This window comes from Schistocerca cancellata, chromosome 10 (genome assembly GCF_023864275.1).
Source record: "Schistocerca cancellata isolate TAMUIC-IGC-003103 chromosome 10, iqSchCanc2.1, whole genome shotgun sequence".
NCBI classification, from domain to species: Eukaryota; Metazoa; Arthropoda; class Insecta; order Orthoptera; family Acrididae; genus Schistocerca; species Schistocerca cancellata.
Window position 1 is genome coordinate 139,270,156 of NC_064635.1, and position 18,361 is coordinate 139,288,516.

The 18,361-nt window shown below is 41.1% G+C and overlaps 1 protein-coding gene across 1 annotated transcript in view; it reads left to right on the forward strand.

The window, feature by feature from the left end:
• LOC126106512 (cytochrome P450 4C1-like) overlaps positions 1 to 15,768 on the forward strand; it is a 130,594-nt gene extending 114,826 nt beyond the window's left edge. The window contains exon 7 of the mRNA XM_049912836.1: positions 15,241 to 15,768. Coding sequence (XP_049768793.1) covers positions 15,241 to 15,669 — 429 coding nt within the window. The 3' untranslated portion in view covers positions 15,670 to 15,768. The remainder of the gene's footprint in view (positions 1 to 15,240) is intronic.
• The last annotated feature ends 2,593 nt before the right edge of the window (positions 15,769 to 18,361 follow it).

Genomic DNA, 18,361 nt, shown 5'->3' on the forward strand with positions numbered 1-18,361 from the left:
TATATTATCCCAACATATTTTATTTTGAAAATTCTGGAAGAGTCATATATTCACACAGTCTACTCTCTTTTGAAACTTTGTAATGAAATTTTCACACAGTACTTGTTCTCCTGATATTGGGTACCAGTGTATTTTGTTATGAAATTTTGTGTTAAAATCTTCAGATAATCATTGATACACTGATACATATAACCAATTTACTTTGTCCTAAAAACCTCCCACAAAATTTTTCGATAATTGTTGATACTTTTATATTTTATTATGTAGAGAAGAGCTTCTTTAAATCCATGTATATGTTGAAGTAAAATTTCATCATTATGGTCGAACCCTTTGACTGCTGTGGACATATTAACTCGTCATGCCTCGCTGTTCCTCTGGCGCGCCTGACGTTTATATACGTGGCCTTAGGTTTTCCCTACAGTGCTAAGGACATGTTTACGCGTCCTGCGCCATGGACCTTCCCACCGCTAGCGACGTGTTTAGGCGCGCTGAGTCACAGCTACCTGAGCGCTACGAACGTATATACATGCAGAGCTATCTTTCCGCCCTGCTCTTCTTGTAGCTGTTCAATGGTCTGACTGTGTAGTTCGAGAGTTCATATATCTTTGTTACTGTGTTCGCTCTTCGCAGAATTCGACTTAGATTCCTGTATTTTCGTCAGTTTTCTTGTTTTCTACGTGAGAAATGTCACGTCACTGTGGTTGCACAGATAAGGAACCAAAGCATTCTTTCATTTTTTGTGATATTTATGTCTCAAGAACTGCTGCAATTTATTGCAGACGAAACAAATCGTTTTTACTTTTACACCAGAGAAAATACTACAGAATCTGTGAATTCTCGACTGTCAAAGTGGAAAGACACTGGATTTCAGGAAATGTATTGTTTTGTTGGAGTTTGTGTTCTAATGCGGCAAGTTCAAAAGTTAGGTGATTATAGGTCCAAGGATACACTTTTGAACACACCAGTTGTCAGCGAAATTATGTCCTGAGATGGTTATTGTCTACTTCAGAGAATGTTACACTTCAGTCATAACTCTGCGAGTGCTGGAGGTGACAGTCTATTTAAAATCAGGACATTTGTTGACAAAGTTCGTAAGACGTTTCGTAATTCATTTCACCCACATCACACGCTTTGTATAGATGAAAGTCTCTTGCTGTTCAAAGGACGATTATCTTTTAAGCAGTTTATTCGAAGCAACCGAAGTAGATTCAAAATAAAGACACTTGCAGTGAGTGACAGTCAGAGTGGGTATATTTTAGATTTTATTGTATATACAGGGACAACATCAGAAATTGGATTCCACAATTTGGGAAAAAGTAGCGACGTTGTGGCAACTCTAATGGGACCATATTTGGAGTATATCTATATGTCGATAACTGGTACTCCAGCCCAGACCTGTTTCTCTGGCTTAACAACCATGGAACAGCCACATGCGGCACTGTTTGTAAGAACAGGCGCAACATGCCAAAACTGCAGAAGAAATTAAAACAAGGAGAAACCAAGTTTAGGTCAACTGACAACGTCCTTTCTATCAAGTGGTGCGATAAGAGACAGGTGTACATGTTGACCACAAGTCACACAACGCAAATGGTTGAAACAGAGAAGACTGACAGAAATACTGGCGAAAAAATAAAGAATCCGCAATGTATTGTAGATTACAATTTGAGTATGGGTGCAGTTGTGACATGTTACTGAGCTCTGTGGGATCAGTGTGTAAGACTGTGAAGTGGTATAAGACACATTTTTTCCCATTCTGGGTTTGTGCATTCTAAATGCTCATGCTGTACGCCAGTTGGTAACAGGGCGAAAAATGGCAGTCGCAGAGTTTCACCTTTCTCTCGTGAGGAAGATTGTAGAAAAATATGCTGCAGAACGGAGAAAAGCTGGTAGGGGAAGGCGCTACGATGACGAGAATCCTCTGCGATTCACAGGGAGACATTTTCTGGCTGGTATCGTGAGTGAACAATCGCAGAAAAGTACGCTACTGTGCAGATGCGTGGTTTGCACGAAACAGAAAGTGCGCCGGGAAACTAGATACCAATGCAAAACTTGCAACGTTCCGTTATGTGTTGCGCCCTGCTTTGAGACTTATCATACAAAGAAGCATTACGAATCATTGGGAACTAAATTTGAAAAAAAATATTGACATTTCTGAATGAATTACTAAAAAAAGGCAAAAATGTGAAAAAAATATAAATCTATATTTAACTTCGCCAGTGCTGGTCCAAAGCCTAGATCGAAAAGAAGGATGGGAAATAGATGCAAAAGGTGTAAAATTATTCAAACGAAACCTGACTTCTTCATATGTAGCAATTTACTGGCAAATGAACGGACTTGGAGATTGAGATGGCGCAATATCTCTACTGTGGCAAATGTAATTACGCCGACTACATTGCGCCAGTATAACAAAACCCATACATTAATCTGCGTACGATATATTTAAATTATTAACACGTAACATGGATAGTTATATTATTTTATCCTTAGTAGTACAAATGTAGATCACACTCGCTCTACTTGAGCAAAACAAGTTTTTCATAACTGATTTAAACGCCTTTGATCAACGAGAAACAACATGCCAAAGTTAAAACTCTTTTCTCAGTGCGATTTTTCTTCCTACTTTGCCTCTGTTGTTAGCCAATACTGAAAATTAAACACCTTGTTCTGGGGAGGTTGGGGGGCTTAAAATTTGTTGTTCGAATGAGACTGGAATTCATAGAAAACGATATTTGAAAAAGAAGTATCGAATATACACTGCTTTCATCTTTTCATAAAAATCAACAACTTTTCGACTAATTTGAAGATTATTGAAAAATAGCAGAGGAATAAAATTTTTTATTCCTTATCGTTGTGCAGTCAATCTATTGCACTCTAAATTTCATTTTCATCATGCATTCACACTTCTAGACATGCTGACCCGAAGTTTACATTGTTTTCGTTCCTGATTTTCGCGCCCAACTTTCATTCCAGTTGTACAGCTTGGTATGTTTTATGGAGCATAGTTTTCTATCGGAAAGAAAATATCGCATTTTTGACGTTTTTACGAAATTTTCAATTTTGTGCTTAATTCATTCAGTTCTGAAAAGTGCTATGGAAATGAAACTTTATATTTAAGAAGTTTCAAGTTCGTCATGGCGTTAGTTCAGGATGCAAGAAGCCAAACTCCGAAATTTCTTCTGGCACCTATTTTTTTGGCCGATTTACCTACAATTTTCTAGCTCAATATGGCTCGTAAAATTCTTTTCATTATTATTCTTAAGGGAACGCATAAATTTATACAAGATGGCCAAATTTTATTTCTTTACAAAAACTATTGCCCGAGATATTACAGCTCAAAGTCGCCAAAAATTCATGCTGGCTCTGCACGAGTCGTATTCAGTCGAGAAATATTCAGCACAGGGTGGGTTGGGCAGCGTGGGCTGATCTGGTCCCGGCTGCGGCTCCAAGGGACAGGCACGTAGCGTAGGTAGACGGATTACGCAGCAGGCTGAGGCGCCTCAGCATGCCAAGCAGGTGGCGTGCCTTCAGCAGTCAATCGGCTAATAAACATGCAATACCATCTTTTAAATTCCTCATATAGTAACAATAAAAAAATTCGTTTAGGAAATCTTCTGTACAATATCTGTCTTTCCATAGCCATGTCTATTGTAAAAGAAGTCCAAACTGATCATTCCAACATTTACTTCAAATTTCTTTAAAATCATCAAATTTTAAATCACCACCAACAACAAATGATAAATGTGATTTAAATTTCTTTTCACCCTGACTCAAAAGATTTCAAAAATTAGATCATCCCTCAACAATTGTTTTGGAATTTTTGGATACATCTGAGCTAAACAAAAACAATGTATTCCTTTATGTCTTAGTCTATAAAATATTCTTTAACTACATGATGAATTTCAAGAATTGAACCATCGAATATTACATGCGAATTATCTTGGCAATTATATAATGGTGCAATTTCATCACTGGTTTCAATAAAGGTAGTAATATTCTCATTATTTTTATCTTCAACTTTTTTAAACATTTATGTAAATTCTTGACATTTTGGTTAATCAAAATTTTTCGAATAAACATACGTGTAATTCATCTTATTCCAGTTCAAATATCCTGGAGCTAAAATAGAGCTGTCAATCATTAGCGATTTTTTTCCACATCTACATCAACCTATTATAGCACATCAAATAGAATTAGGTAAAAGCTTACCAATGTTTAGTTTTTGATTTCAACTCTGGAATTATTATTTTTCGTTGCCATCTATTTGAATTTCATTAAATAAAATTTTTTAATATTAAATGAGTCACATATGTCATTTGAGTGGTAGTTCATATGTTCTCAAAAAAGTTTTACTATACCTGTATGGGAAAGTTTTAATAATGTTGCACTATTTCACTTTTATACAATATTTATAACTCCAAATATTTCACAAGAAAATGATGAATGATGTTGTGGTGGAGAAATGATAGAAATTACTGTTGGTCAGTGTAGATTGAAAAGCTTGGAAGTTTCTATTGATTCAAAAAAAGTGTAATATACACATTCAGTCAGATGACCTTTAAATAGAATTATTATTGAGAGTGATGTTAAATTACATATAGATATACAAGATAGTATTGGAAGTGTGCTTGGATTTAGTAAACAAATTATTGAAGCTTATAAGAAACTGATGTTAATGATTTCATAAAATTATTCCATTCAAATTAATCAATATTAATTTTAATCTAACTGATGGAATTTTTGTAAAACATATTGATTATTTGCATCAAGAGAAATATTATGGGAAGGAGATCTTACTGTAATTTTACTGGAGATGCTATTCTTAGGTTGCTTGATTACAATGAAACTCGGACTGAAATAAAAGATACATTACCAAATGAAGCGAAATTTATAGTAGAACCTACGCAACTTAATATACCTATAGCTAAATATGAACCAAACTATCAGCTTGAACAATGAGAAAACATTTTGAAATACCTTAAAATGGCTATATTTTTTTATGAACTTCAAACAAGTGAGGTAACAAGATTAAGTGACAAGACAATTTTGAGCTACCTATCACAAGGTGCTATAATTCAGTAGAGTTGGATATGCTATATTTTGTTTTTGTCATGTTTCAGACTAGTCGAAAAAATAATCAGTTGATTGAGTATTTATTATATGATCAAGTAAAGTACGGAATATTTATATTAAAATTGGATGGATTGAAGTATTTCCTCAATAAATGTGAGATTTGGACCCAACAAAGAATTATGTGAAGACATATGACGCATTTCCTGATTTTAACGAGTTACCCTGTTGAAAGGTGATGTAGATGCAAGTCCATTTAGTTTCAAAACAAATTAATCTAACAATGTGATCAATATGACTCACAGAAAGTATGTTGCTATCACTCAGAAGACTACTCTGAATTTATGTGCAGTACTGAACAATAAATTACCGAAGCACACAAATACCTTCATAACTGTGTATGGAAAGAAGAATCTCACATTTAATGCAAAACACAGAATATTAGCAGTAATTTTTTAAACTGGAAAATTGTGTATCTGATGATATCCACCTTCGTTGATAATCATTTTTCTGAATAGTTCTTCTTATGTTCATTATGACAGCACTTTGTGTTTTTAAAATCAGTTAATAATTAGCTGTGAAATAAACAAGAATATATCTGTTCAGCTGTCGCTGTTTCTGGATGCCAGCAGGTGGGAGATATTTTTGCACCTGCTGTGTTTAGTGAGCCTCACAGCTGACTGAACTCACAGACAGCGAGTGAGACTTTTTATCTCTATCCAGTGCAGCCAGAAGGTTGATCTGCACTATCAAATCAGTTTACTGGATGGCTTTAGCCGCCAGAGCTGGTTCAGGAAACGGCTAACAGATGTCTCATACTTTGTTCTTTATTCAGATTTGTTCCTTAAATATCAATTATATATAAGATTTGTGAAAGTTATTGCCTTTCCTGGTGGGGCACTGCTGAACTGCTACAGGAATGGTTGGCTGGCCAATATTATTATAATTTGCTATTGTTGTCCACTGCTTGAGCCCATCTAGAAGAAGATGAGGACATCCACCATCAACAGGTCTGCCATCTACACAAGTTGTTGCGAAGATGCAGCCAGAAGAAGAAGATAGTTGGACGACAGTTAGTGGCCAAGTCACAGTCCAACAGCTACATTCAGGTGAAAAAACTCGATGAAATAAAGAGAGTACATTCAGAAAGATACTTCACCAGGTTTCCTTTGAATGGTGGTGAAAGGTTTTTCCTGTTTCAAACTAAATTTAACTTTTGTTGACTGTATATAAAGGAATAAATAGTGATAATTAATTTTATGATTTGGAATTTTTCTACTTTTGTATCTCAGCTTATTTTTGTAAGTAATTCTAGTGCTTTAAAATTACTTATTATTTTCAGCAGGAATATTGTTTAATTCTATACAGATTTTAACTAGATCCTGATATTTTTAGTGCACTCAAAACTGATTTGGATTTTTATACATAGTAATATGTGGTTCATTGAGCGCACTTGACATGTCATTATTGCACATTCTTTTTTATGAATTAATTATATTACTACAAATTATATTTATAAAGAATTATGGAGTGTCACTGAAAATCCATACTAACATAATACAATTAATTTAATTATTTCGTGAAGAAGAATGTGCAATACAAACATATGGCATGTGCTCAACATACTCAATTACTTCTTTTGCAGAAGCTTTTAATGGCCTATGTGAAGTGTCAGTGAGTTCTGTTTCCTTGTAACATTAACCAGAGTGTTTTCCTGTTCAGTCTGTCAAAAATCTTAACACAGCAGGTAAAAACTATGTGTGTCCCTTTTTTATATTCATTTCTTTTATTCAATATCATTAAAGTGAAAATATCCATTGTAGTTTGTCAGAATCTAAATCCAATTGTTTCATCTAGTTAGAGTTAGAAGTTTTGTGTATGCCTCATAACAAGCAGTTATGCACTTACTCCCCTACAATTATTAAAGTCTTTCCAATATCCTTTCTTCAAAATACAGAACAGCTGTTGACCAAATTTCCGGTATTCTCGCATCCTCCAAGTCTAACTTTAGGAAATGTGATACTGTTAGTTTAAGGAGAATTTCGTCGAATTTTAATAATGTTGATGTCATCTATACTAGCTGTCTTTCATTTTCTTATTGTTTTTAAAACTTCTAGTTCTGCTAATGTTAAATGCCCTTTGCCACCATCACACATTTCTGCAAGTACCATTAAGTTTTGGGTATACCACAACTTTACATTATGTTCTTCCCATCGTTTTTCGTTAACTATGTCAAAGCTTAAAGTACGTTGTACTTGTCTTTTTAAATGTTTGATTCATTAATGCACAGTTGCTTGGTGTCCGTGAATCTCATATTCTAGATTACTTTTACACAATGACCAAAAAAAAAAAAAAAATCGGATCACCAGATAACAATTAATCGAGACTAATGAAATTAAGTGAAAACACTTCTCTAGGTAACATAAACAGTGATTAACATTGCAAGATCAAAAATTAGTGTAACAGCAAGATAAGTCATTGCAAATGTAAAATGCTGGTACGTAAATAAGCGGTGTAACCACCAGAGTGTTAAATGCAAGGATGCAAACGTGCTGCATTGTGCTGTACAGGTGCCAATTGTCAGTTTGTGAGAATGGGTTCCATGACGTTTGCTCTTGGTTGGTCAGTACAGGGACAGTTAATGGTGGTTGTGGATAACGCTGTAGCTGTCGTCCGATGATGTCACATATGTGTTGATTGGAGACTGATCTGTTTATTGAGTAGGCTAAGGCAACATGTCGATACTCTGTAGAGCTTGTTGAGCCACTATAACTGTAGGCTGGTGAGCGTTTTCCTCTTGGTAAGCATCCCAAGGAATGCTGCTCATGAATGGCAGCACAACAGGTAGAATCATCAGACTGATGGACAGTTCTGCAGTGAGGGTACCTGGAATAACTACGAAAGTGCTCCTGACGTCATATGAAATCGCACTTAGACGAGAACTTCAGGTATAGGTACAGTATGTCTAACATGTAGACAGGTTGGTTGCTGGTCTTCAACTTGTCTCCTTCTAATTGAAACACACGGTCATCACTGTCACGGAGACAGAACCAACTTTTATCAGAAATCCAAATAGACCTCCACCCTGTCCGCAAATGAAGTTTTCCTTGACACCACTGAAGTCGCAAATGGCGGTGGTTTGGAGTCAGTGGAATGCACGCTACAGAGCGTGCACGTAAGAGTTGCCATTGAAATAAACGATTTGTTACAGCTCGATGTGTTACCGAGGTGCCAAGTGCTGCTAAAATTGCAGCTGCAGATGCAATACAAAAGTCCAGACCCACACACTGAACACGATGGTCTTCTTCTCGGTAGTGCGAAGTGGCCGGCTGGAGCCCCATCTTCTTGCTACAGTACATACTCGTGACAGTCACTGCCAGCAATTGTGTACAGTGGCTGACTTCCTGCAAGCCTTTCTGCAGTGTCGCAGAATGAACATCCAGCTTCTTGTAGCCCTATTACATGACCTCATTCTGGTTCAGTGAGTTGCTCATAATACCATCTTTGTAGCATTAAGGCATTCTTGACTAACATCAACTCACCACATTAAGTACTGAAGCCACTTTTATGTGCCACTCTTATATGACTGGTGGGAAATTTTAACAGACACCATCTTTCACATGTAGAAACACGCCTAACAACTTTCGGTTGTGTTGCAAAACTCCTTCCTGGTGTTGCGACTTTTTTTTCTGTCAGTGTATTTTCCCAGCTTGTTCTGGGTTCTTCTCTACAGCTTCGCTTAGCTCTTCGTTGACTACATTCCTTTCTTTAATTCTGGAGTCTTTTAGATATGCTTTTCGTTTCTCTCTCTTATGGCTTTTTCTAGTTTTTCGTTCCATATTCTTAATGCCTCCTGATCGTATCTCTTTAAGCTTTTTGCAGTACTTCAAACGCTGCATTTTGAACATTACTACTTCTATTCTTCCATTCTTCTTTTATATATTCTGTGCTGTGTCACATTAGCAATTGGCATAATAGTTGTATGCTTTTATATTGTAAAACGTGTACCCTGAATGTTGTTTCTTTATTTATTTAAGTGTTATTATTCCTGGTCCATCATGTTAAAATATATATTTCAGAATGTACTAAATACAGATCTCGTTTCCTTTAATCACTTACCAGAGATGCTTTTTTTCTGTTATCTGTTCTGTAGTCAGTGAACGATCATGTTGAGGTGATCATGTATAGCTACGAACATCCTTTTTTAATTCTCAGGTTATCATAAATTATGAAATGCTTTAATTCTTCTCCATTTTTATTTAAATCACTCAAGCTCAATGGTATTCTGCAAGTCTTTCAATTGGACGCCTCTCGAGTTACTTGCATGTCCCGAAACTATTCAAGTTATAAAAATGGGGAAAAGAGACCTACAGTGGAATATGAAATCCGAATCATGTGTCGTTCCCAGTGAGTACTCACATCGTTGGTAGATGAACGCTAGGTTAAACATGCATGGTGCCAGTTACATCAGTTAGAGTTTCCCCTGTTCTCGCGTTAAAATCTTGAACTAATATCATTAATTCATTTCTATGTGCATGTCTGTCAGATTTTGCACAACAGAATAAAACTATACCGTTTTTTCTTCCTTCCCTTTTTCTGCTACGTATTCTAGCACATAATAGTAAATGTTGTTCTCATCTAGGCACTTACATCAACGTTGTACTGTGACTGTGTTGATAAGGTTAGACTGGCAAGTTATTGTGGTCTTCAGTTCGAAGACTGGTTAGATGACGCTACCAATGCTACTGTATCCTGTGCGAGTTTCTTCATCTCCGAATAACTAAATCAACATACATCCTTCCGAATTTGATTTCTGTATTCATCTCTTAGTCTGCCTCTACGGTTTTTATCCCCCACACTTGACTCCAGTACTAAATTGGTGATCCATTTATATCTCAGAAAGTCTCCTATCAACCAATCCCTTCTTTTGGTCGAGTTGTGCCACAAAGTTCTTGTTTCTCTAATTCTGTTCAGAACCTCCTCATAAGTTACGTGCTCGACCCACCTAACCTTCAACACTTTTCTGTAGCACCATATTTCGAAAGCTTCTATTCTCTTTTCGTCCAAACAGATTATCATGCATCTTTCACTTCCATACTTCCACGGCTACACTACTGACAGATATCTTCAGGAAATATTCTTAACACGTAAGTCTATATTCGATGTTAACAAACTTCTCTTCCTCAGAAACGCTTTTCTTGTCATTGTCAGTCTACATTTTATATTCTCTAAATCCGACTTCACTTATAATTTTGCTGCCAAAATAGCAGAACTCATCTACTACTTTAACTCTATCGTTTCATTAACTAATTTCCTCAGCATCATACATTTCATTATTCTTGTTTTGCTTTTGTTGATGTTCATATTACAGCCTCCTTTCAAGACACTGTCAATTCCGTTCAACTGCTCTTCTAAGTCCTTTGCTGTCTCTGACAGAATTAATATTTCATCGACATATTCAGAGTTTTTATTTCTTATTCCTGAACTTTGATTCCTACAACCTTTTTTTTTTTTTTTTTTTGCTTGCTCAATGTAGAGTTGGATAACATTGGGGATTATCATATGTATTCAGCGTGTTACATTTTCAGGAGTGGTACCAGAATCATTCTTAATTTTTGTGGTCGTGGTTCCAGTAGATGCCGTATGAATGATGTACTAAGATGACTATTTTATGGGGTATGACTTTAATGTGCTGTTTTGTGACGATACACGTTTTCCTTTTTGAAGGCAGGGTTTTCCAGGCTGTTTAATGCTCATTAACGGGACGTGGTATCTTACTTCATGTTTCACAAGACTTTTCCCCTTTGGGACTAGAGCTGTAAATCTACATCTACATCTACACTGATACTCTGCAAATCTCACTTAAGTGCCTGACAGAACGTACATCGAACCACCTTCACAATAATTTTCTATTATTCCTCTCTCAAACAGCACTCGGATAAAACGAATACCTATGTCTTTCCGCGCGAGTTCTGATTTCCTTTATTTTATTACGATGATCGTTTCTCCCTGTGTAGGTCGGCGGAGGAGATCGTTGCTGACTGAAATTTCGTGAGAAGATTCCACCGCAGCGAAGAACACCTTTGTTTTTATGTGTCCACCCGAAAACGTGTATCATGTCCGTGACACTCGCTCTCCTATTTTGCGATAATGCAAAACGTGCTGCTCTTCGTTGAACTTTCTCGATGGAATCCGTTAATTCTGTCTGGTAACGATCTCAGATCTGCTGCAGTACTCCAAAAGGGGACGGACGAGTGTAGCGTAGGCAGTCTCCTTATTAGACCTCCTGCGCCTTCCAAGTGTTGTGCCAATAAATCGCAGTCGTTCGTTTGCCTTCCCTCACAACATTTTCTGCGTGTTCTTTCCAATTTAAATTGTTCGTAGTTGTAATTCCTAGGTATATTGACGAATTTATGGCCTTTAGATTAGACTGACTTATCGCGTAACCGACGTTTAACCGATTCCTTTTAGCACTCATGTGGATGTGCTCACACTTTTTACTATTTATCGGCAATTTACAACTTTCGCACCGTTCAGATATCTTTTCTAAATCGTTTTACAATTTGTTTTGATCTTCTGATATGGAATGCGTTGTGGCTGGGGCCTTCCGTTGGGTAGACCGTTCGCCTGGTGCAAGGCTTTCGGCGACTTGCGTGTCGATGGGGATGAAATGATAATGATGAGAACAACACAACACCCAGTTCCTGAGCGGAGAAAATCTCCGACCCAGCCGGGAATCGAACCTGAGCCGTTAGGTATGACATTCCGTCACGCTGACCACTCAGTTACAGAGGGCGGAAGATTTGCTGATGACTTTACTAGACGATAAAAGACAGCATTATCTGCAAACATGCTGGTCAGATTGTCTCCTAAATCGTTTATATAAATGAGGAACAGTAGAGGTCCTATAACAATAGCTTGGGGAACGCCAGAAATTACTTCTGTTTTACTCGATGACAACTGCTACGAACCCTCTGACAGGAAATCACGAATCGAGTCACATAACTGGCACGATATTCCATTAGCACACAATGTCTCTATAAGCTGCTTCTGTGATACTGTGTTGAAAGCTTTCCCGAAATCTAGAAACACGAAACCAATTCGAAATTACTTGTCAGTAGCATTCAACACCTTGTGTGAGTAAAGGGCTACTTATGTTTCACATTGACAATGTTTTCTAAATTCCTGTTTACTGTGTGTCAGTAGATCATTCCCTTGGAGGTAATTCATAACGTTCTAACACAATACATGTTCCAAAATCCTGCTGCATATCGATGTTAACGATATGGGCTTGTAATTTAGTAGATTACTCCTACTACCTTTCTTGAATATTGGTATGACCTGTGCAACTGTCGAGTCTTTGGATACAGATCTTTTGTCGAACGAGCGGTTGTACGATGAAGCGCCAAAGAAACTGGTACAGGAATGCATATTCAAATACAGAGATGTGCAAACAGTCGGAATATGGCGTTGCGGTCGGCAACGCCTATATAAGACAACAAGTGTCTGGCACAGTTGTTCGATCGGTTATTGCTACTACAATGGCAGGTTATGGAGTTTTAAGTGAGTGAACTCGGTGTTATAGTCGGCGCGCGAGCAATACGACGCAGCATCTCCAAGGTAGAGAGGAAGCGGGGATTTTCCCGTACGACCATTTCACGAGTGTACCGTTATTATTGGGAAACCGGTAAAACATCAAATCTCCGCGATCGCTGCGGCCGGAAAAAGATCCTGCAAGAACGGGACCAACGACGACTGAAGAGAATCGTTCAACACGTCAGAAGCACAACCCTGCCGCAAACTGTTGCAGATTTCAGAGCTGGCCATCAACAAGTGTCAGCGTGAGAACCATTCAACGAAACATCATTGATGTGGGATTACGAAGTCGAGGGCCGACTCCCGTACCCTTGATGACTTCACGACTCGAAGCTTTACGCCTCGTCTGGGCTCGTCAACATCGACATTGGACTGTTGATGACTGGAAACATGTTGCCTGATCGGATGAGTCTCGTTTCCGATTGTATCGAGCGGATGGACGTGTACGGGTATGGTGACAATCGCATGAATGCAGTTGTTCAAGCTGTTGGAGGCGTCATGATGGTGTAGGGCGTGTGTAGTTGGAGTGACGTGGGACCCCTGGTACGTCAAGCTACGACTCTGACAGGTGACACGTATGTAAACGTGCCGTTTGGTCACGAGCATCCATTCATGTCCATTGTATATTCCGACGGACTTGGGCAATGCGAACATAAAATGCGACACCCCCTACGTCCATAACTGCTATAGAGTTACGCCAGGAAAATTTCACTGAGTTTAAACGCTTCTCCTGGCCACCAAACTCCACAGACATGAACATTATTGAGCATATCTTGGATGCCTTGCAACGTTCTGTTCAGAAGAGATCTCCGCCCCCTCGTAGTCATACGGATTTATGGGCAGCCCTGCAGGATTCATGGTCAATTCCCTCCAGCACTACTTCAGACATTAGTCGAGTCTATTCCACATCGTGTGGGGGCACTTCCGCGTGCACGCAGGGGCCCTACACGATATTAGGTGGGTGTTGCAGTTCCTTTGGCTCTTCAGATTATATGGTTGTTCAGTATTCAGATATTGCATGAAGAAGTACAGAAAATGAGAAACCAAACACGCTGATACGTCGAACATGGCGTAGATGAAGGCGATATATTTTATACGGCCAGCAACACAGACCATGGGCAGCTGTGGGGAAGAAAGCGATGGGAAGGACTGCTGCCCCTCCCCCAGCGCCCCCATCTCACCCCTCACAGGCATTCTTCTGAGAGCCTGCTGCAGCTGCTTCTGTCCAGCAGTCGACCAGACACTACCTGCAGGCATCGGCTAGTCGTAACTTTGAAAAATCTTCGGAATGTCACGACGTAATCTAGTGACTGTCTATACTCTGAGGCAACAGAAGTCATGGTATGCCTCGTAATATCGTGTCTGACTGCTTTTGCCTGGCGTACTGCAGCACCTCGAAGAGCAATTGACACGACAAGTTGTGGAACTCCCCTACAGTAATGGTGAGCCATGCTGGCTCAGTAGCCGACCGTAACTGCGAAAGCACAGTAGGTGCAAGATTTTAAGCACGAACTGCTGGCAAAGGCACTCACTTCAGTCGTCTGCTGGCACAGCCCACTGACACCAAATTTCGTCCCACTGTCCTAACGGATACGTTCGTCGTACGTTCTGCACTGATTTCGGCGGTAATTTCACGCAGTGTTGCTTGTCTGTTAGCACTGAAAACTGGACCCAATTGCCGCTGCTCTGCGTCGTTAAGTGAAGCGGCTATTCCCCCCACACCCGTGACACTGTGGATCTCGGAATATTGGATTTCCTATCCATTTCCGAAATGGTATGTGTTGTGGCTAGGCAAGACAGCCAAGCCACTGTGGTTGGTAGCCGAAGAGCACGCGTTTAAGCTCACGCAGTCTGGCGTGAGGTCTGCAACAGGACAATGTAATTAATATAGCCAATAAGGTACGTTGGTGCTGGAATACTTAACTTTAATTCGTAATTGGTGAACATCGGTCTGGCGGTACATGCATCCCAAGATAAATAGCAAATGATAATGGCGCCTTGCTAGGTCGTAGCAAATCACGTAGCTGAAGGCTATGCTAACTATCGTCTCGGCAAATGAGAACGTATTTTGTCAGTGAATCATCGCTAGCAAAGTCGGCTGTACAACTGGGGCGAGTGCTAGGAAGTGTCTCTAGACCTGCCGTGTGGCGGCGCTCGGTCTGCAATCACTGACAGTAGCGACACGCGGGTCCGTCGTATACTAGCGGACCGCGGCCGATTTAAAGGCTACCACCTAGCAAGTGTGGTGTCTGGCGGTGACACCACAGTATGTCCCATGCGTCTAGCTCCAACTACCACTCTGCGTTCAAAGTCTGTTAATCCTCGTCGTGTGGCCATAACCTTCAGACATCAGTAACCTGAGTACAAATGACAATTCCACCAGTGCACTGCCCTTTTATATCTCATGTACAAGTTATGTACACTATCTGAGATACATGTAAATCGCTGTCCCATGACATTTGTCACCTAAGTGTTTGTTTAACATACTTATTGTTAAACATCTGTTCTACTACCAACCCAAAGAATTTTTTCCGCTCAAGTGGTGATAAGAATAGAACGTAAACCTGACTTCCACAGGAGACGCTGCGAATATGCCCGACGGTCCCGGTGATCTCCCGGGTGGCCTCGGAGGACCTCCGGCTGCCCAGGGGGCGGGTGCTGGTCCCTAAGGGCACCGTCCTGCTGTTGGTGCCCGGCATCACGCAACGCCTGCCACAGTTTTACCCAGACCCTCTGAGGTTCGACCCTTCACGCTTCTTGGACGGCCGCAGAGGGGAGGAGCACGCGTGCAGCTACCTGCCGTTTGGGGTGGGCGCACGCAGTTGCGTGGGCACCCAGTACGCCCGTCTGCAGCTCAAGGTCTTCCTGGCGGAAATCCTGAGGCGCTTCCGCTTCCTGCCGCACAGCCGCTGGGAGGACCTGGAGGACGCCTCAGTCTCCATCAGTCTTCACACCATGCAGCCGATAAGAGTCTCTTGCGTGCCTCTGCTTCCATCCAGTACATAAGAATACAGTTGTGAAGTTGGAGGTAAATAAAGAAACGATGTTCTTGTCTAACTCCACTAATGTTCCGAATATTTTTTGAATAAAACCATCTAGATCAGTTAATAATTTTTTTCATTTATTAAGCCATTTTGGCTACTGCCAACATCAAATATCATCAATTAAGATGAAAGTCAAATACACTCCTGGAAATGGAAAAAAGAACACATTGACACCGGTGTGTCAGACCCACCATACTTGCTCCGGACACTGTGAGAGGGCTGTACAAGCAATGATCACACGCACGGCACAGCGGACACACCAGGAACCGCGCTGTTGGCCGTCGAATGGCGCTAGCTGCGCAGCATTTGTGCACCGCCGCCGTCAGTGTCAGCCAGTTTGCCGTGGCATACGGAGCTCCATCGCAGTCTTTAACACTGGTAGCATGCCGCGACAGCGTGGACGTGAACCGTATGTGCAGTTGACGGACTTTGAGCGACGGCGTATAGTGGGCATGCGGGAGGCCGGGTGGACGTACCGCCGAATTGCTCAACACGTGGGGCGTGAGGTCTCCACAGTACATCGATGTTGTCGCCAGTGGTCGGCGGAAGGTGCACGTGCCCGTCGACCTGGGGCCGGACCGCAGCGACGCACGGATGCACGCCAAGACCGTAGGATCCTACACAGTGCCGTAGGGGACCGCACCGCCACTTCCCAGCAAATTAGGGACACTGTTGCTCCTGGGGTATCGGCGAGGACCATTCGCAACCGTCTCCATGAAGCTGGGCTACAGGCGTGAATGGAGGGACGAATGGAGACGTGTCGTCTTCAGCGATGAGAGTCGCTTCTGCCTTGGTGCCAATGATGGTCGTATGCGTGTTTGGCGCCGTGCAGGTGAGCGCCACAATCAGGACTGCATACGACCGAGGCACACAGGGCCAACACTCGGCATCATGGTGTGGGGAGCGATCTCCTACACTGGCCGTACACCACTGGTGATCGTCGAGAGGACACTGAATAGTGCACGGTACATCCAAACCGTCATCGAATCCCCATCGTTCTACCATTCCTAGACCGGCAATGGAACTTGCTGTTCCAACAGGACAATGCACATCCGCATGTATCCCGTGCCACCCAACGTGCTCTAGAAGGTGTAAGTCAACTACCCTGGCCAGCAAGATCTCCGGATCTGTCCCCCATTGAGCATGTTTGGGACTGGATGAAGCGTCGTCTCACGCGGTCTGCACGTCCAGCACGAACGCTGGTCCAGCTGAGGCGCCAGGTGGAAATGGCATGGCAAGCCGTTCCACAGGACTACATCCAGCATCTCTACGATCGTCTCCATGGGAGAATAGCAGCCTGCATTGCTGCGAAAGGTGGATATACACTGTACTAGTGCCGACATTGTGCATGCTCTGTTGCCTGTGTCTATGTGGCTGTGGTTCTGTCAGTGTGATCATGTGATGTATCTGACCCCAGGAATGTGTCAATAAAGTTTCCCCTTCCTGGGACAATGAATTCACGGTGTTCTTATTTCAATTTCCAGGAGTGTATTCAAGATTTTGAATACGGCTGCGTTTCAGCAACTGTGCATGCAGGAGCTTCAGTGAATTAAAAAAACAGCCAAGCAGTTGCAAAATACAGGTTTATTAAGCCTTGTATGCGAATTTAAGGTTGAGGGAGTGGGGAGAAAGCAAAGAAAGCGAAGGGATTACTGATGTCAGCTTCATCGGGACATGAAGTGGAATTAACGATGACGAGTGAAAATGTGTTTGACCGGTATTCGACCCTGGGATCTTCTGCTGACTAGGCAGTTGCGCCATCCGGGACACAGTGTTATCGCATCTGCGCGATCCATCTGGGTACGCCTTGCGGCCGACCCACATTCTCATCCAGCGCCACCTGGCCCGCGATAAACACTGTGTTCTGGGCGGAGCAGTATTAACGCAACTGCCTTGTCAGCAGGAGATCCTAGGTTCGAATCCCAGTCCGACAGACCTTTTCAATCATCGCCGCTGATTCCGCATAATGTGTCGTTGCAGCTGGCAGCATTTATTCCCTCCCTCCACATTCAATTTACTTGTAATGTTTCACAGCTGCGGAGTCCGCATGATGTCTATTATTTCGGATATGTCGGAATGAACAGACACCACGCATGCCTGTAACATATTAAACCTGGAGCACGGTTTCGACGGTTTAAAACCGTATTCTTCAGAAAATGTAGTACCTATTAACGACATTACGACATTGTGTAATGAACAAAGATAGTAACGTTACATTATGCAAAATTACAGAAAATGTTACAAAAATTTCTTTATAGAAGCACACTCACGTAAAATCACATTATCTTTAGTCAATGTGGGAGTCGTTGACTCTGTCTGTTAAATGTCATCTACTTAAACCCCATTTAAAATATATAATATACATGTAGTAGCCATCTAGTGCAGGGCTTTATCGTCAAACGATCAATTTTTTTAAACGTCATATATTTGACGCAGGATACAACAGCATATAGTGTAACAATTGAAAGATTAGTATGAAACGACATTCAAATATGAAACGTGGCGTCACACCCTATGAGCGTCAGTATCTCACGTTCAGAGCTAATGACATGCGCTGACTGGTTGAAGAGCGAAGGCACTGCCTTTAACTTACGTCTGGTAATTGGCGACCCTGCGTGTCGTATATGCGCATAGGTGTAACATATAGACTAGGA